Source organism: Caloenas nicobarica, chromosome 1 (genome assembly GCF_036013445.1).
Source record: "Caloenas nicobarica isolate bCalNic1 chromosome 1, bCalNic1.hap1, whole genome shotgun sequence".
NCBI classification, from domain to species: Eukaryota; Metazoa; Chordata; class Aves; order Columbiformes; family Columbidae; genus Caloenas; species Caloenas nicobarica.
In genome coordinates, this window is record NC_088245.1 from 135,894,623 (window position 1) to 135,915,114 (window position 20,492).

Genomic DNA, 20,492 nt, shown 5'->3' on the forward strand with positions numbered 1-20,492 from the left:
TGTTTCTTTTATAACATTTTAATTTTTTATTTAAATTTTATGTTGTTTTCTCCTAGAAGGAAATGTTTATCTCAATTCTACAGGAATATTTTTTGTGTCTAAAATAATAATAAACTGGGTTTGAGACTATTTGTCAGCACCATATATTCACATATTCTGGTAGCTGAAAAATTATCAGATTACTTTTGTGACAAAATGCAGCTTAAATTTTGAGCAGAGTATCAGAAAAGAACAAATTATTTTTGTTAATGAACAGTTTATATACTACAAATGCAATTTGAATCAACTGAAACGATGCTTAAATTTGTGTGGAATTTGGTCGAATTACAACAGGAAATTAAAATAAGAGAATGACAAAATGAAGTCTTCAGCACTTCCAAAATCAACATTTCAAACGTTTTCCTGGTGAATTAGTAGGGAAAATCAGACACAAGTAATGAAATTCTCATTATGAACAGTAATATAATGCAGGGTGCTCTCCTGAGAGGTGGAAAAGCAGAGACCAATCCTCCCTCTGTCTTTTTTGTGGAAGAGCTTCCCAGGAGGTTGAGAAGTTGATCTGAATCTGTCCTGTTTGAAACTGTTACACTTGCTGTAAAACATGGTATATATATTTGATCAGGGACAGGAATCATGGTGGCCAGATTTGCAGAGAAGTAAACTGTGAGTGATATTAAATTCTTCCAGGAGGATTTGAGAGAGACATATCCCTGAGTATTCAATAGACCTATAGTCAAAAAATTGCAGAGGAGTTTGGGAAAAATGCCTTACGTGTCTATACCAAATAAGTGGAGAGGGAGCTGTTGAGGTACGCTGCCAACTCCTTCTCTTTTTTTTTTTTTTTTTTTTTATTTTAACATCTGTTCTTAATTCTTCTTATAGGTCCAGCCTTTCGCTTTCATTCAAAAGCCCAGAAATCTGATCTTTTTAATATCCTAAAACATTTCATTCTTACATTGAAATCCACTGGGGGAGGTTAAGCTTGCTCCTCCATTCCAATACTCATCCTATACCACAACGGCTGGGAAAACTAGCATTGGTAGGCTGATCCTACAGAGGAGCATGCAGTGGTCAAAATTTTTATTAATAAATATAAATAATGACTCTATCAGGAGAAAATGATATCTTCTCCAAAATACTCTGTGCATGACCAATAAATTTATGGAAGAAATCACTAACTATAAACTATTATTTTTATCTTGAGCACAGACATAGTTGGAAGCATTTGGTTTATTCGCATGATCTGTCATTTTAAGACTGTGAGCTGCATATTCATTTCTTGAGTTTGAAAGGATTACTAGGATTGTCCCAATTTTAAAAATTATTTTGCTCTTCCAGATGTGCATTGGACGGTGGATGATATGATAGCCTTTCAAGAAAATACAAGATTTGAATTTCAAATCCACTGAAGGTTCTTAGCACAGTCCATAATCAGCAAAATTATCACTCAGCTCAGCACATTTCATCACAGATAGTAATCTTTTCTCATGTGAACACTTGAGTTAAAAATATTTCCAGTAAAGACTTGTAAGTGCAAAAATGTAACAACTGAAACACTGCTATATATGGTATAATTAAGCACTTGTTTTTCTGCACATGACATATGTTTTCATTCTGTATTGGAACTTCAATTGGATCTAAATTACTCTGGATCAAACAAAAATGTGTTCAAAATGAAAAAGATGGCTCACCACTATTATTAAATCATTAACCAAACAGAAAAATTCTGGGCTATGAAGTAAAACTGAAATCACCAGCCAAAAACAAGAACACTAATGCTTAAGTATATAGCTAGCATGTACAGTGTTTATCTTTTATTATATTTTTAAACCATTACATTAGATTTCCCCACTGACAAAAATCAATAGCTTCCATAACTTCTGCTCAGCATCAACCAGAACAGACATGTATGGTCAACTTCCTAACTGGAAGTAATTAAAAAATACCTGTGATCTAGTGGTACATTTATTTATACAATCTCAGTTCCACAATATTGTTCTGGCACTTTTCTCCTGACCTCACCTTTTCTTTGATTCCAGGATGATACGGTATTTCTATAAAGCTACCTTGTGTTATTTCATAATGATCATGCTGACAGTGGGCTCTGGGAAGTGTTTGAAGAACGCAAGCCTTGCATTCCTTGAGCAGCAGAGCCACCAGCTAATGCTTTCTCTGGCAATGTGGAATGCACACCGCCTTTAATCAGAATTAATTGTAGTTGAGTTTGCATTTTAGCAGGGACATCAAGAGCTTTGTGTTGACTTGTTAAACCAACTAATGAAAATTCCAAAGAGGTCATTAGGATTTATTATGTTTTTCCCCACACAAAAGAAATAGATAAAGGTGGACCACAGGCCTTGTCTGTCAAAAGGAAGAATTTCTCATCACTAATATCCTTGAACCTGATTTGATCCTCTCAGCCCCTGTTGCAGTAAATCTGTACAGCATCAGCAGGTGCAACCATTAACAGCTCAATGTCCTCTTAGCCAATATTTGTGTGTTCTATTTATTCCAATCACAGTCATGGCACTGAATCAGGCAGCACTATGGACAGATATTAAAAAATACTGCCTTTCCATTAATTTTAAATGACTTTTTAATCTACATTTAAATTTGAATTGAATGAAAATGCATCATTTTGTCATAGACCATGAGAGAGAGGACTTAAAGAGACTGCAGAGTGAAGGTCTCCAGAAACTACTTTACAGAAAAGCAATGTGCTTGTAAAGATGCAAGGAAGGCAGAAATTATCTTCCCTTGTCATAAAAATATAGACAGCTTTTGGAAAACAAAGAAAAGGCATCAAATTAATGCTCAAACCTCTATAACATGAGCCTGAATCTCTCTACCTGTCACTTGTGATGAATATGCTCTTGTGAAGAGCCAGATTATTCAGAATTAGACATCTTTTCAAACTTTCATGGTGCAGGCAGGTCTCTAAGGGAACACTAAAAGTAGACCTCTGCATATAACAACAGTTTTAATGGCAAAAATTCATCAAAGTCTGTCAGGAGATATTTAATGAGTCAGTTAAGATAAGGAATAATGATGCCGGGGAATGCCACAGTCTCCTAGTACAAGAGGAATTCTGTTGTTTTCTTCACTAACATTGAAGGATGAAAACTGCCTTCTATCCACAAGGGGATGAAGAGGGAAATCAACTGGATTCCTGTCATACAAAAATGATCCATGTTTGTAGATGGAGTAAGGTAAACTTCAAGGATAACTTTCAAACGCAAAATTTTGAAATGGAAGCATCAGTACAGATCATATACGGCTTTTTCCTTTCCTGAAAACCCTACCTAAGTATTTACGTGTCTCTTTTTACACCTAACCATACAGAGAAATTCTTAGAACACAGCTTGGAGGTAAGGAGCTAAAGAACTACATATTGTAGCTGTTCTAAACCAACAGTACTCCAGTAAGTTCAAGGCAACTGTGTTGATTTAATTGAACTAAGGACACATCCCCAAACTAGCTGCCTAAGATTATACCGAAGAATGGGACAGAGATGGGAATTGAGCCTGAATTTTCTGCACCCCAGTTCACTGCTTTAATCACAACCTATTCATTCCTCATATTTTTTGCAGTCTTATGCTAGCTCTAGTGAACGGAGAACCTTGCTTTCTCACCAATCCTATTCTAAGCTGGTTTGTACCCTGTTTGTATTATTAAGGAACCTCCAGAAAGAAAGCAAAAGGCAAACTAGACTTTGCTGCCTTTTTGACACCATAGAGAATCGCAGAGAGACCCTTTTTTCATTGTATTTTCTGTAGAAATTGTCTGTTTACTGCATGAATCACATGATCTCACATGCCTTTATTTACAGTACTTTTAAAATACTTTTGACAGGAAAAAACAATAGGAATTTCTATAGCTCACCATCAGTAACCTCCAGCTGAGCCTTTGCTAAAATGCTTCCAGCAACCGTCAGTGCTTGACAAATGTAATAGCCTGCATCAGACCGCTGAATGTTGGTAATAGTGAGGTCTCCAGTCGGTGACACTGAATACCTGCTGTTGGGTTGGAGAGGCTGGTTTGGGAAGAGTAGGTTCTGCAAAGACAATTCATCTCACATCAATTCAAAACATAAAAGCACTACTTATCCCTCAGCTAGAGACACAATGATTTTTCTTTAAAAGAACTATATATAAACTAGAAGAAAAAGTAAGTGTGGTTATGACTTTATGAACACATAGAGCTAGCTTTCCCTGCCTTGGGCAACTTGCAGTTTGTATTAGAAACAGCCCTTTGACAGCACACAGTGGTGTGTTCTGGCTGGGGCTCCAGGCGAGGAGAAATTTTCCAACAATCACACTTGCGTGATTTGTATTTGTGACACATTCATCTTCATTCTGAATTTAATTGTAATAATATACTTAGTTGGCTGTCTAACCAGGAGAACACAATGCTACAGTAAACATTAGAAAACTAGCTGAAATAATTGAATCCTGGAGACTTGAGGGAGCATAGCACTATTGTTTGGCTGTGAATATATTCTAGGTAAAGAAGAAAGTAAAGAGTGTGGCACAGATGGAAAGCTGGGAGGAAGATACAAACAGGTCATCAAGTAGGAGAAGGTGGCAGAGCATGAAATCTTAAAGAAGAAGTAAAAGGAAATTAAAACTGAGATACCACAGGAGAAAAGTAGCATGGAGCCTTGAGGGTGAAGAGAAAGGGTATAAATCTGATGTGGAAATCACCGGAGACAAAAAAATAATTTCATGTAGGATAAGACATCAGTTAGCATGAAACAGGGAGATTAGCTTTTGCCTTTGGGCTGAATTGGAGAAAAGAGAGATGTCAATATGAATAAGTGGAATGGATACAGCAGTCACTGCATATGATGAAGGGCTGAATGAATCAATAATACAGAAGAGAATGGAAAAGCTTTTAGTGGTGAGGGCTATGTTTCCAAGGAAAAAGTTATACCATTTGGCATAGCTCTTGATGTGAATAAAAAGGGAGGCAACGGCAATGTGAGCAGAAAGGTCAGCAGCATTGCCCAATGAGACAGACAGGGGAACAGAATAAACAATAATTAAGCAACAGTAATTCCAGTCTGTCTTCTATGTCAACACAACAAGCCTCTCTGAAAAGTACAATTGTTTGTATCAGGAATATCCCAACATGCTGTGATAAGCTTTCAGTAATTACTGCAGATCTGTATAGCTCTGCTGTGCCTTCTAATGACGACTCCCTACTAACTTCTAAGCTCGTCTATATGGACTAAAAAGAAAATCGAAAATTGTACAGTAGGGTATTAAATGAATTTTCTGTAGATCTGCTTCTTCTGCAGTAGAACTTAATGGTTTACAAAAAAAAAAAATTACAACTGACAAGCAACAAACTTGGATTTTCAAAAATTCTGCTTTGAAGTGAAACTCACACCTTTATCTCTCTGGTTTTGGCAATAAAATGAAAGAGGTATGCTTCAAATATGATGCAACAATTCAAGTATCCTTATAACTGTATTAACGTACTAGGCTACCTGTCACCCGAGGGTGAGTCTTTCCCCTTACCCTTTTCAATGTCAATGTTCAATAAATTTTTCACAGCAAATTTTTTGTCAAAAATCAATATGCACCCAGTAAACATGTCAGATCCAATAAGAAAAAAAGTGTGAAAATTCTGTAACAATTGCAGGCTACAGGGCAAAATGTGTCTCAAAAAATTGCCCTGTTTTCTGAATTGCCTTAAAACTTTCAGGATAGCACCTGCTTGACACAGATACCTACTGAATGAGAGTATGATGAAAAATCCACTAAATTTTATGAGAAAGCTGAGAATTTTGATATGGATGAGCATGACTCCATTTATCACTCAGTATGCAAAGAGCAAAAAGGAACACAATGTAAAAGACAGTGAAAGGATCAAGCTCCTAATTCTTAAGAGGAAAAAGATCCAGAATCTTCATCATTTCATTTGAAAGAGGAGGCTACCCTTCTTTTTATCTTCAGCATGGGCTTATCTGTTCTCGAGAGGTACCACATCCCAATGAATATTCCACACTCCAGGAGGAGCTTGTCAGTCTCCTGACTCATCCCTTCAAAGACCAGGTAACTATGAATTATAACTTGTCCTAAATCTCTTACAATCCCTTTTGAAATGCTTTTACAATTTCACTGGTTTTAATTAGCTGTCGGGTTGCTCATCTGGGCACAATGGCGGCATGCTGGGTTGCAAACAGGGAGACCAGAGTCATCCCTGACATGATACCACTGAATTTCTCTCAAGGAAGAGTTTTATCTAGAGAGCCTAAAGGTTACACATGTCCTGCCTTGGTGCATTTCATCAGCGGGTGGCTGTCAGGCTCTGGGGAAAACGCTACCAAATACAAAGGACCAGCTGTTTATGCGCAAGTTGGCACAAAAAATGACTCAGGAGGGAACAGCTCTGCTCCCTTCCAGCTGGTTGTGCTCAGAAACACAGGATGGAGAAATGGATTTACAATGAGAAATGCCCTACAATTACTGGAGTGGGATAACATGACTACATCACATTACTCTGAACACTAACAGTGGCACTGCAAACAGTTCCTCGAGTAGAAGCAGAAGCAAACATTGTAAAGCCAAGCAACAACTTATAGTCAGGTGAGCAAAGGTGAAAAGTCATGTATGTTCAGTGGACAATGCCTAATTTGGCCAAAATACCGCTTTTCAGATTTATATGAAGAAATATAGTTATGTGGAAACTGACCTATTCTGTGGTGTCTCATTGCAAAATCTGACAAGTTGTATATAGATATGGTAACACTAATCTGTGCTACTTCACTGATGCTCAATTAAGATTAACATAAGGGTGTAGTGAATCAGATTGAGCTATGTTTCAACGATTGGTTATAAAACACGTAGGTATCAATTTTTATGTTGCTTTTATTTGCCAAAAAAGACCTTTCTAACCCTTAGGGATCCGGTTCTCAATCTGGTAATTAATTTTCCAGGTTTGTAATTAAACAGCTTCAACATGGTACAATCAGTAGGTAATAACATCCAATTAAAGACACAAGATACATTTTCACCTTAAAATGTTTTTACCCTTGAAGTAATACCAATGGAAGAGGATAAAATAGAGTATTAACACTTTTCAATTACGCTAAATGACTTCAATCCTGCAAATTATGTCCTACTTTAATTAGAAGCTCTTCTCTTTATTACAGCATGATGGATGTCCACTTTATTAGATTCAAGTGTGACACTATAAGCTCACTTTACAAAAACATTACCATGTTATTAAAATGCTCTACAAGGAAGAGTTTTGAAATGCTTGCTAGCACATCAGTACTTCCTACTTTAATTTCAACATGCTATTCTACTTTCCCCTTGGAACAATTGTCACCTTAGCGAGACTCACAATACTATGCTTTTCCAGGATGCAATCCATGGAGGCTAGATCTAAAGTTCTCCAAATAGTATGCTGAAAGAAACACACTGAAGGCTAAGCTTACACTCGTACACACACTCATAAATAGTGTACCTCTGTGAGCCACAAATGGAACAGAGCACAAAATGCTGTCAGCCTTGGCCCTGTCATTCTGGACCCGTTATCTGACCTCCTGAGAAGGTGAAGCAGGAGCAGGTGGGGCAGAGAGGGAGATCTGTCATTCAGTTCATATTAAACTGAGCTGGTACACACAATGCCTCCAGCTGAGACAAAAGGCACACCTGTACTGCACAGCACAGTGGGGATACTTGAGTTAACTCACACATCACTGTACGGGAAAAAACTAGCACAGGGCTCTGAAAAGACTAGTTTAGCCAACAGAGAATGGTACACAGCATAGATAGATTGAGAGACGTAGCCATGACAGGCTTCATCAGGGTGCTCCAGAAGGCACTGTCCTTGGGCATCCATTCGCCCCTTTTAAACGTTTCTCAGGTGCGAAAGAGAACATCACACATAGTTTACAGTGTTCAAACTTAACATGATGACATGAACTGCATGTTGAAAGTGAGAAGGCCTGACTTCTGCTGTAACATAGTGACAATACAGCAAAGCAGTAAAAAAAAAATTACGGCATGACATTTGAATATTAAGCTATAGAAGTTAGTATTGACTGATGGCAACATTGACTGCTACATCAGAAATTTTACTTTCAAAAAATTACAGTAAGGATGAGGAAAATATTTCCAAAACCAGATTCGGAAATTTCCTTAGACAAATATACTGAAAAAAGCATTTGCATGCTCAAAACCTATATCTCTAAGCACTATGAGCATATGCCAATGCAAATCAGCTTGCTAGTTATATATCTGCTTGATCATGTCTAGACAGGTTGTGAACTTTAATTACTGACTCTGATTAGTTAAAAATTGAGTCATACCTTTTTTATCTAAAATGTTGGTAGAGAATAGTGATAGTTTAAAAGACAAAGTGAAAGATTAAAGGAATCTGTGAAAGGTAACATAAATAATGCTCTAAAAATGTAACCATATAACTACTTAGAAAGGCTTGAAAGACTTATAGGGTGCTTATAACTTACCTGGCTCCCTTCTTTTTGCCAGAAAACAGCAGGCTGGGGATTTCCTTTAGTTTCACAGGGAAAAGTCACTGTTCGACCCTGGGCTACAATCTGGTCTCGTGGTCTCACCACAAACTGTGGGGGAGCTACAATGTAAGAAAAAATATGGTGTAAATTTAGGATATTTTGCAAAGGGGAGATAAGGAAAATCGAAGGAAAGAGACGACATTATGGAGGTTTGTTTTATGTCAGAGGACATAACACCAGAAACACTGATTAGTATAGACAGAACTAATACAGAAACAAAAAGAACAACAGCAACAAAAAGAGTAGCAATAGCAGTACGTGATATTCCCAGTTGTTAAAAAAAAAAAAAAAAAAGGAAAGAAACATTACAACCATACATGCTAGAGTAAATTTTGATGACAATAAATGCTAAGCATCAGCAGTCAGGTGTTTATGATGTTGGCTCTGGATGTATTCTGCCTATCAGCACCCTCATACCCTCAGCTATCATGTATTGCAAGGTGTGAATTAGGATATACAAATAGCCTTTTTCAGTCTGCCCCTCTAGACTTTTAAAAAATATTGAGAAAGGAGAGGAAGGTCTGGATGACAGCAGTAGGAGAGAAGTTAAAGAGCTCCCTTACTTCTCTTAGGGGTAGCGCGGTCAAGAATGGAGTGGGAAGGAGGACTTGCTGTAAAATAACGGTTGCTGAAACAACACAAATTTGGGAGATCCAGATTTCAGCTTGTGCACAGACAAGAAAGAATCAAGAGTTGAAGAGTTAGTGCGCAGTAGTGAGTGATGAGTAAGAAGGAATAGGTATTCCAGGAAGAGACAAGGAAAAGAAAAAAGGAGAAAGTGGAGTTAAAACAAGAAAGAGGAACCAGGACTATGTTTTCAAGCGAATGGCATTAACAGTGTTCAGACATAGGGGAGCAGGAAGCACAGTCAGAAGTGAACAATTTCTAAAAGAGAGGTGTAGTTTTACTTGTCTGGGGGTATTGATGTAGAACAGACAGTCGATGTTTAGTGGGAATAAGAAGGGAGAGAAGAGCTGTTAATGTGCAGAAGGAAGGTGGGGAAGAAGCAGTGTTGAAGGATTTGAGAGAAAAAACTTGACATCAGTGACTATGTTGAGCATAATGTGATAGAGCAAATGACTTTTCTATGCATGACATGCAAACATTCCAGTCTTAGTTCTTCACTGAAATTCACTGGAATTTGATATATACTGTTTGGCATATCTTAAACATGTAAGCAGTGTCTCCAAATACTCTCTTCAAAAGACTAGCTAACTTTTGAAGCAGGCTGAAGAAGGGGACAAAATCATAATAAAAAAACCCCACATTAATTTTCTTCTATTCCACTATTGGTTTGGTTGCTATGTAGAGGGATGGCTTAGGAACACTAAGCTTCTAGGTAAACAGAATTTAAGTGTTTTAGAAAACCATATTTTCACCATTATAATTACAAACTATTTAATTAGGCACGAAGAGCAATCAAGACCCAGCTTCCGATTACACCTGCTGACAGCACAGACACAAATCTGCTAACTGCATAGAAATGTATGCAGATCCGTTTTTTTTTAAAATACACTTTACAATTATCTCATGAGGTACTTCCCAAGGCTTTACAGATCAGCAGGAGTCTAAAGAGCACCAGTTGAATAGCACTGGTTTAATGCATTCTTAAAACAAGACCTGCAAAGCACTTAGTAAACATGAATCATCACCAATTTAGAAGGCAGAGAGTAAGGACAACATGAGGAGTCTTCTTTCTGCCTCATACTCCTAAGCATAGGTTTTGGCCTCTCTGGAGGGACAAGTGTCCACCTCCTCCCCAGGCCTCAGCAGGTGAGAGGTGAAGGGCTAGGTGCTTGCTGCTACCCGTTTCTGTGTATTTTGAGGTTTCTGTAAGAACATAGCTGTTGTTACGCATACTCTAGGATCTGAATTCATCCTGTACTATTCCTAAAGCGCTGGACTGCAGCAAGTGACTTGGTTTTCCCTCACCTTGTTCTACCTAGCATATCTGTATGCAATCCCTACAGGTGTCAGAAAGCAGTAATGTGGTAATCAGCAACTCGTGTTTGTTCTTTCAATCGTATGGGAAGGGAAAGAGAGAAAGACCTTTAAGTTGTGGATTAGAAATCTCCATTCCTGTAGGCATACCTTACACTAAGGTGTCTCTACAGTTCTGACCACCCACTTAATAAAGGTCACTGAATTACTTCAGTGTTTGCTGCTCAGCCATAGAAGTTCATTGCCCAGGATATTGATAGAGAATCAATAGCAAACTCAGGTAGAAGGGAGAGCAGAAAACCTCTAGCTTCTTCAGGTGTTACATCTGCATTTGGCAGGAACTACTTCTACATTTATACAGTCCTAAAACTACATTTGGCACAACGAGGCTGATGTGGCCACTGGTGAAAATGAGTTTGACGCCCCTGCCATAGACCATACCTCAGCATGATCAATGCCTCAGATCACTTTGTAGGCATGTTTGGTGCACTGAGGGCATGTTATGTGGACGGTGCTCTGAGGCAGCTCAACAGAATTAAAAATGAGTCTATCTTTCAAATCACATAACCAAATAAATGCAAGGTAGGTAAGTTTAAAGGTTCATCTGAAACATTCTCACACACACAAGGCTGTACTGTCAGTCAAAAATTCAAATCTCTGAGCAGAGGTAATAGCACTGAACTTGTTGCTGTAGCAGACTTTCCAAGGACCAAATTAAGGTAATTGGGGAGTCAAGAAACAATGAGAGATAAACATCCTAATTTCTACTTGGTTTCTAGTTTTCAATGTACTCCTAACTTTGAACATCTCTCACTTTCCTAAGAGCAGAAAACTGATCCTTTCTTTTGCAAAAAGACACAAGGAAAAGAAGCCGGAATTAGGGCTGTAGCTCAGTCCAGATAATAAAACCAACATGGATTGACAATGTTGCTCTGTTGTCTCTCTGCCACACACGAAGTCCGCTCCAGCATTTGCCATACTAGGTGAAGAGAAGATCCGTGGCCTCATAGGTACTAATTTAGACTTTTTAAAGACTACAGTAAACCATGATGCATAGTTACGCAAGGATATCTTTTCTAGGTTTTCTCTGCAGCCATAATTACTAGAAATTCACTGTAAAAATAAATAAGTGAATTGTAGCTTTTGTTTAAACATAATCTCTTGATCACACAAGAAGCTGACTTCTGTTAGTCACTGTTAATTAGAGCACAAAACCAGTTCCTTCAGCCAAACTATTTAATACCATAATTTTAAAGAACATTAAAAAGTCATTTTGGAAAAACAAAACCTTGTATGTGGGGTTTTTTTTTAACTTATTCAAAGATGGGGTTCTAGAATATAATGAAGGAAACCCCCATTTTCTTACAGTTTGTTGTCATATTCAGCTATATCTCTGTTTATAGACAGTCTCTGATAAAAATGACCTTTTTTACAGCATTTAAACAATGTTTTCACCATATCAGTACTATCTATCAATTTTCACTGGAACAATGTGAATTGAAAACTGAAAGTAACAGTTAATAATTGCAGGAGTAATTCTTGGTCAAGCATAACTACCAAAGCAGTAAGACTGCCATTATCCTCAGAGAATGCAATGTGATCCTGCTCAGAGACAGCAAGGCTTCTTGCACAGAACAAGCATTTGGGTTTTTCAATTTTCCCCAAAATAGAGCTCATTATCTGCATATACACTTGCTGTTTATAAAGATAGATAAATATTACTAGTCCCATTTTGCAGAAGGTTAACTGAGATCATTACTTCCTCAAAGGCCAGCTTCAGTGGAATGTTGGAAAAAACCTAATTCAAGCCATTATTGCTTCTCTCAAAGTAGGTGGATTTTTAAAACATTCTGAAAAGTTACAGTTAGAGAAATAACAGCAGGCTTGATATGCTTCAGCTGTTAAAGTTACATGGTACTTTAATGCTTAATCCAAGCTAAACATTAAGATCATTAGAAGAAATCTGTTGAAAAAACCATTATGAAGCAGCAAAGTGAGTATTGTGCCTATCAAACTATTGCCCTTAACTGTTTCAGATGTAATATTAACTGGATTGGAATAAACAGAGTGGAAAAACTCTTGCTTAATTGACATTTGAATGTCAAAGGCTCTAAAAGGGAATACATTGCTTGGATTCCAGGGGACAAGACAAAAATATGAAAAAAAAAAAAAAAAGAGAACATTTAAGTCTACAGACCTAGCATACTTCTATTGAAACATTTTTTGTTTCTGAGAAATTTAAATAGTACACAGTAAATTAGATTTGATTTCTGGCAAATTATGCTTTGATACTGCATTCAGCAAGTGCTGGCTTCAATCAATGTCACACTAAAGCTCTGTTATGCTAATAGCCGATTGTGAGGCTGAGCGGGATGATATGGAAATCAGGTGGTTGAACATGAATAGAAAGCATAGGCCACGAACGAGAGGGCTTTGAGATGAGGGGATGGGGGGACCCTAAGGTTAATCACATCATGTTCAGAACTGTTTTTACAGCACAGAACAGCATTCTACTGCAAGAATTAAAATGGAGATAGAAAAGCATGAGCAGTAGTGAACATCAGTTACGTTGTTCAAAATGGGAAGAGTGCATTCTGTTGTGCTCTTTCTAGATGTCATTTTATGCATGACTGAATGGATCTTTTATTCTATTAATAAATGTATATGAAAGTAGCCTCTGCTCAGGTGTTGAAGAGCTTTAGGAAAAAAAAAAAAAAAAAGAAGAAACAAATACTGCAAATCCTTTCAGAAGGATTTCTCAACTCTTCTAAAATATTAATAGTTAGCAGAATCTCTAATCTGATGGGATGGATTGCATTCATTTCTTCCCCAGCAGTGTTCCTGAATACTAAAGGTTACGCTGAGTCACCAGGAGCTGATAAAGCTGCTGATACAGAGAAGCTTGACTGAGACAGTGAGTTCATCCCTCCTAGGTGAACTGGTCAACTGATAAGAAATGTGGCAGAAAACTCAGAAGAGGAGTGGAAAGTTACCCCAGGAACATGTGAATTTATAGCAAAAATAGGCTGATCCCATATCAAGTATTCACAACATTTTCATCCAGTTACAGTTTTCTAAGCTGATCTTGTGATTTGTGGTTCACATTGACATCAATGATCCTAAGGGAATTTTAATATCGTGACTTGCTCACAGCACCTCCCTCAGCCCATGTGCCCTAGGGTGCATACGTTATATTGGTGTCATTTTAATTAAAGGTCAATATTGTAGTAAGTTTTAATCCAGTATTGTTACCACAAGCAGAAAGAGAACTGTAACCACAGCAACTAATATCAGTGAGATTTTTGTTGTTGTTGTCTGAGTTTTTTTCTAAACATCTTCAATTACCTGAGGCCACCACTATGGGACCAAACTCATTTTACATAATCCAAACAATTTTCAGATAATGAAAAATTTAGTAATCTTTTAATTACATGTACTTAGATAAAATGTCCTTATATACCATGGCATATGAGGCTTTATTCAAAGCTCACTGAAGTTGGTAGAAATTCTCCTATTGGCTTGTGTGGTCTTTGGATCAGACCCACTCAAAAAATTATATATTACAGGAAAAGAGTGACAGCAACAAATATTGAAGGGCTTAAATTACAGATTCGACAACCTTTAATTGCAACTAATTTCAGTTGATAGTGAACTGCAAATGAAATTCATCAAGAAGATTACTTAAGCAAGCTAAAGAGATAAAGATGGAATTGTTTATTACCCATAAATATATTTTTGTGTCTGGTTCAAAGGAGGCAAGGTGAAAGATGCTGATTTGTAAATTTTCTAACCAAAACTCAGATAATGCTCACTGATAGGGAAAAAGCTTTGACGAACAAGTAGAAACACATTGGCTGGTAAAGCACCAAGATTCTTTGAGACTCAGCTCTGCTTCCAGCAGGGAAGAGACAGCAGACCAAACTAATAGTCCCATCCGTAGTCTTTTTCAGTGTTGTACACTTGTAGCAATAAATTAATTTCATAATAATCCTTTGAACAATGAAAGTTACACCTGGTATGATACTCAGCAACTCTGCCTGGAAGTGAGAGAGTCCATTAGGGTGGTAAGATAATGGTGCCTTCCTCAAATTATCTTCTGACTTCCTGAATCCAATCAACAGCACAATCTTATTCTGCAAAGCCCTCAGAGACTTGAAACTGGATATCTCAATGCTCCTCTTGAACCCTTTCCACAGTGACAATATTCATGTGGCCATTTCAGCTAATCTTCAATACACGTTGATTTTTTAAGAGGTCAAACTCAGTTCCAGTCTTACTAAATAGAGATCAAGACTTGCCTCTAAGCCATTTACACAGAGGATAGCAGAAGCCTCCAGAGCTCTAGTTTAAGTACTACATATTTTGAAAAAGGAGCTAGCCCTTGACATCATCTATGGAGTAGGACTACTTATTTGTAGGATTGCTTTGCTGCTTCCAGATACTGGCTTAGATGGCAGTTAAAGGAGGTACAGGAATTCTTGAAAGAAAATAATGATCCCCCTCCTTTGTAAGTCATTGGTTCAATTTGTCTACAAGGTCTGGTAGTTACTGGAATTTTGGATGCTTTTGTGATTCAAATGTAAAAGAAAACTGTTAATACCCTGCTTATGTACTTTGCTATAGCAACATTTGCCCTTTGCATGGCACGAGCTGCCAAACAGTGCTGATAAGGAAGTCTAGGAATTTTGAAAGATGGCTTGCAAGGCTACTGTTGCTGATGGAATATATAGAGTAAACCAGAAAATATTTCCAGTTTCAAACACTAGAAACCTGGGCTGAGTCAGCAGTTCTTTCCTCAGAAGTTCGGATCTTCTTAATGGACACCAAAAGTGATGTGTGGTTCTTAGGACACAAAGTTATTAGTGCACTATTAGCTATGACTAATGATAAATCAAGGTTGTAGCTTCTGACACAGGAGCCATTACAGAAGCCTGAGAGGATGAAAATGTAGGCCGGTCACTAATTCAGATATTTCTTATCAGGCAAAAACTAACGGAAGTTTAGGATGCTCATTTTCTTTAAAGTGAAAAGACTTCTCAACTTGTATGGTGTGCTCCAGTGATCAGGTGTGTACACAGACCAGGAAGGAAATAACTTTTTAGCATGCTAGTCATGATTAAGTTGTGTGCGAAATGAGTTTCCTTTTTTTCTCTGCCATGAGTATCATGTTAGCATAGGAATCTATAATTGTTCTCTAGTCTGTATGAGTGCTGTTGGAGTTTGAAAAAAGTGCATAGTTCTCATTTTCTGGACTTTTTATTTTCCTTTAACTATGTTATCTTCCTTGTGCATTTAGAGTGTTCTCTTTCTTCCATGATTTCTTCTTCAGGTGGATGGTTCTGTCAATAAACATGAGGAATGGGTATGTTGTGGGGATAACAAGTGATTCATGAAGCCTCTAACTAGACCCATGATATTATTTTAAAATGACACAGGTGGAGGTGGCAAAGCAGGTATTTGGTTTGATTCTTCTGAAAAGGAGCTTCCCATAACCTAGGGAAGTATTTATAATCCATAGCTCTGATATCATCTTTAACATTGACACTGCTTCAAAATTATTTCTTATATGTCCTGCACGAAGAGATCAAATACACAAAATTAGAACATGGGGCAAGCAGGGAGAGCTTTTAGCAGGTTGAATGAAAGGAAGCACTGGGGAAGAGGAACCAGCTACTGTGGGGCAGAGGTAGAGAGCAGCAGGAAGCAAGGCCTCAGCAAGATTATTACCAGGGCCAGTTCCACTGTAAGTGTCCTTCGCACTGCTTCTGCCTCATGGAAAGTGAGAATTCCTTTTTGTTTTGTTTTGTTTGCTGTTTTTGGATGAGCCATGCAAAAACACAGTGGTGTGGAAAGATCACACTTCAATCATTTGAGAATGTTAAACCTTCCTTCATACCTTGACTAATTGTCCTAACCTTACATTTAAATTCAGGTTCTGAATTTCACATATAACAACAGGCTTATCCTTCAATTGTCTGAAATACTGAAGCAGATAATCTCTGAAAGCGTGGAAGCATAACCATTTTTTTCTTTCTTCGTAAGAGGTGAAAGAAGTCTAGAGAATCAATAAATAAAAAACGCTAACTGTTCTATATATTTTGACACATAAAATCTCTCTTTTATCCCTGGATGACCTAAAAGAAACACGTGGGATAAATCCGTGTGGTGAAAGAAAAAGATGTGAGATAAAGAATAATGAAAAAACAGGTTTGGTTTATATTCAAAGCTTCCCTGCCAGTTTCAATTAACGTAACTGCCAAATCTGCATTTATCGTTTTTGTAACAAAAGTTGAAGCATAAAAAAATACAAATGCTACCAAGGATTTGTTCTTCCTTCTTACGTAAGATTAATGTCAATACAACAAAACCATGAGAATAATTATATATATAATAAAAATCCAACATAACAGAAAAGGAAGGCACCTACTTTCCAACCCATCCCGCCCCTCCATTTCCACTACTCTGCGTTCATCAGCAGCACCTTTCCCGATCTCCTCCTCTTTGTTTTACAGTACATTTAAAAATTAGGTTTAAGTATCTGGTCTGATTTCAATCTCAACATTAGACTGTAGCCTGCTGTCCTTTAATCAACATCTCTATTTTATCATATCTTGTCCAATCACCTCTTTTAAGCAGCCTCTGCACCTTACAGACACTCCTGGAAAATCTCTTCTAGAAAGTCCTTCACTTAGTTTTGATGTATATAAAGGGAAGTAGCACTGATTCTGTCTGCTCAATAACTTGCAATTATTCAGAACTTTTTCTGCTCTAGACAATGCTTTTTTTGGTTTGGTTGGTTTGGTTTTGTTTTGTTTTTTTCCTCAAGTGTCTGAGATTCAGGATATACCTTCTGCTCAGATCAGATAGAAAAGATGTGTTTTCCTAAGATCTTAACACTTTAGCCCTCTTGCTAATGTAAACTGTACTGTTAGGGGATGGCTTGTGCTACTAAACCTTCTGTGAGTTTAGCCAACAAATCAAATTATGACAACAAAAAGATGTTTAATCTGCTGTGATTCCCTTTGTCGTGGGAGACAGCAGTAGGGTTTGCTGTTAATGTCTTTAAAAAAGAAAAGCATACCCCTTGCTGATACAGTAAGATTTCATCAAAATAATGAGTGTAATCTGGTTATCTCCTTCAAAAAAACATGGATTCACACGCTGAAGAGAAGAGCTAAGGAGTAGATGAGAAGAGTGAAGAGCCCAGATAGGCTAACAGGCTACACCTATGCTGAGAAAGATGAGCAGTTCCTGATTTGTTTACCCTTGAGGTAAAGCTGAGGTAAGGCTGAGAGGAAATGTTCTACTCAATTTGGGCCCTGCAAAGTGAATAGAGGAAAATGAGTGAGGAAGAAAACAGCCTATTTATGCTGATTGACAATGCTAGCACTCAAGGAATGGGGCATAAGGTAGTTTTGCTGTTAAATAACACTGAGATCATACCCAAACTGTAATATGGCTAGCAGCAACTGAGCAAAGAAGGGAAAGGGAAAAGTGAATACACTCATGTATTGATTTCCACACTCCTCTTGAAAGAAAAGTGATTTCTCCTTTTAGAAAAAGGAAAAGTTTGGAGGGAGCATTAAAAGACTTTTTTGTACACTGATCTTCAAAGACTTATGGAGAGACTCAGAATCCACTGAAGTCAGAAAACAGTTCCCACTGATTTGAGCATGCTTCAGGAAAGTTGAAAAAGATGTACACATTAAGCTTCTTAAAACTTTCTTAAGCTAGAGTTCGGCAATTAAAAAAATTAAAAAACAACAAAAAAAATCACTTCCTGCACCTGCTGTAACTGGGTTTTCTCTACGAGAAACAGTATGCGTACTGGCACATACTCAGTACCATAGAGGAATGAGGCAGAACAACACAGTATGATGTGCTAAAATTTCAAGTACATACACTGCCATCTTCCACGCTTATCATTGAAGAAGAATCCTCTACCAGATTTTCTGTTCTGACCACTATCTGGCACACCCAGGAAGACTTGGAGCAGCTGGAAATGAAGCCAATTTTTGTGGACCAGCACTTAAATGCTTGGTGGTTAATACATGCAGTGTCCACTTGTAGAGCCATTCTGGCCCATATATTGCAAATGTTGTATTTCTATGTTATCTGAAGCCACTATAGGATTCATGTAGGTCCACCTAGTGGAGTTTTGCCAAAGCAGAAGTGCTAAGGACTTTAGGATATTTAGACTGGTCTTTAAAACTCTAAATGTCAGAACAAGTCCGCTCCATATTTTAATTTCTTACTGATATACAAAGAAATCCTTATTTCATTCTATGTCAATCTTTTCTCTTTAATCTAAAAAATGTGCCTATTTTTAAACAAGAAAGATGCATGATTCTTTCGCTGAAGGAAGAAATTAATCCAAAAAGCCTAATGTTCACTGATGTCCTTACCCTTTTCTGAAAAATCTCTATAGGTCATAGCAGCAGGCAGACAGGCAACATACCACAGTTTAATATAGATCTGAGATTTCTGCCACTGAAAGCTGGCAGTGCAGTGCCAACCATGATCTCATCTCTTCTATCACACACCAATTGCCATTACCGATATTGTATAAATCCTCAGTGTCTCAAGTGAAGGTGATGTTTTCATGAATATACTAAAAAGAAAAGCACTCATTCTATAGAAACTTTCCCTGAAAGAGTCAGAACAGAGAAGAATAAAGCAACGTAATTTCAAGCCCCAAAACCCAATACAACTTTATTTAAAATACAACCCTTTCTATTTTATGTTTCATGCTGCACTACTCTTAGTAGACCATTATGTCATGCCAGGCTGATTTGTGATATGAAAACTTCTCAGAGCACAGTGAAATGTATCATACAGTCATGATGCATTTAAATGTGAATAGACTGTATTTAGTTGAACTGAAATCTGGAAAATTCATGGCAAGTGTCTTATCTGTTTCTCTCTTCTCCAACATTGTAGGGAAGTGAAGTTTTTATAACTTGGTTGGTCTCCCCTTACTTCCTTAATTAATTCCAAATTCTTAATTTCTATCCTATCCAGGTGGCAAAAGTATCTAGCTGTTTGCTGCATGATACTTTTTGTCTGGGAAGATGAGTCACAGCATATGACAATAAATTAAGTAAACTTGACTTACTGAAAGGAAACTGAAATGCAAAGAACTGTATTTTCACTTGGACATAGTTGAAATTAATTTGAAAACTCAGTAGTCTGTTATCTGAATGACTTTTTGGATGATTAGTAAAAAGGTAAATGAAACATCAGACAGATCTTCCTAGATCTTCTATTCGAACTTTAAGTCCTCCACCTCAGAGCAATACAGCAACTGCTTCAGAAAATAGGGTCAGTGTTACTTTCAGGAGAGATTATATGAAATTTTTGGGTTCCTCCAAACTTTTGTGCTTCTTTTAACAGCTATTCTCTGGCACAGCTGCCATAAGAAATACAGCAGAATGTAAAGTAAGAAAATATTAACTTGCTCATCTGGAAAATTCATCTAATGAGTGAAATAACAATAGGAATATTCTAAATAGGCATAAATGTCTTGTTTCCTAAACCCATCTGTTGTAAATGACTTCAGAAATCTTTTCAAAAGGTTCTAAATAAGAGACCATCTATTTTAGAAACGGGCAACATATTTATTCCTAGCAGCAAATCCAAACATGATGAGTAATCTGGCATAGAGCTGTTGAATTCACCAGCTGCCATCTACCTCAGGCAGAGTTATACCTCAATTTGTCTATGTACTATATACCGTATGTTAATAATGGCTTGAAACAAACATCATCATTGGTAAATCCACTACTGAATTTTCCACTCAAGCTGAAATTTAAACAAAAATATCACAACTAACAGAGTATAAATATTTGAAACAGGCAAAAACTTAATAGAAAATTAAAATTATCCAGTTTGCAGCAAGAATTGCAATTGTGGAACATTAAAAAATACATTCATCTGTTCTTCAGTGAAAAGCCACTGAAAGAAAATGGTTTGGTCTTGTTTAAAACACAACAAAGACTAAACA

The 20,492-nt window shown here is 37.3% G+C and overlaps 1 protein-coding gene across 1 annotated transcript in view; it reads right to left on the reverse strand.

Moving 5' to 3' along the window:
- ROBO2 (roundabout guidance receptor 2) overlaps positions 1–20,492 on the reverse strand; it is a 1,119,753-nt gene that overhangs the window by 98,075 nt on the left and 1,001,186 nt on the right. The window contains exons 9-10 of the mRNA XM_065627797.1: positions 8,483–8,607; positions 3,883–4,054 (exon numbers count right to left, since the gene is read on the reverse strand). Of these exons, the coding sequence (XP_065483869.1) occupies positions 3,883–4,054; positions 8,483–8,607 (297 nt within the window). The remainder of the gene's footprint in view (positions 1–3,882; positions 4,055–8,482; positions 8,608–20,492) is intronic.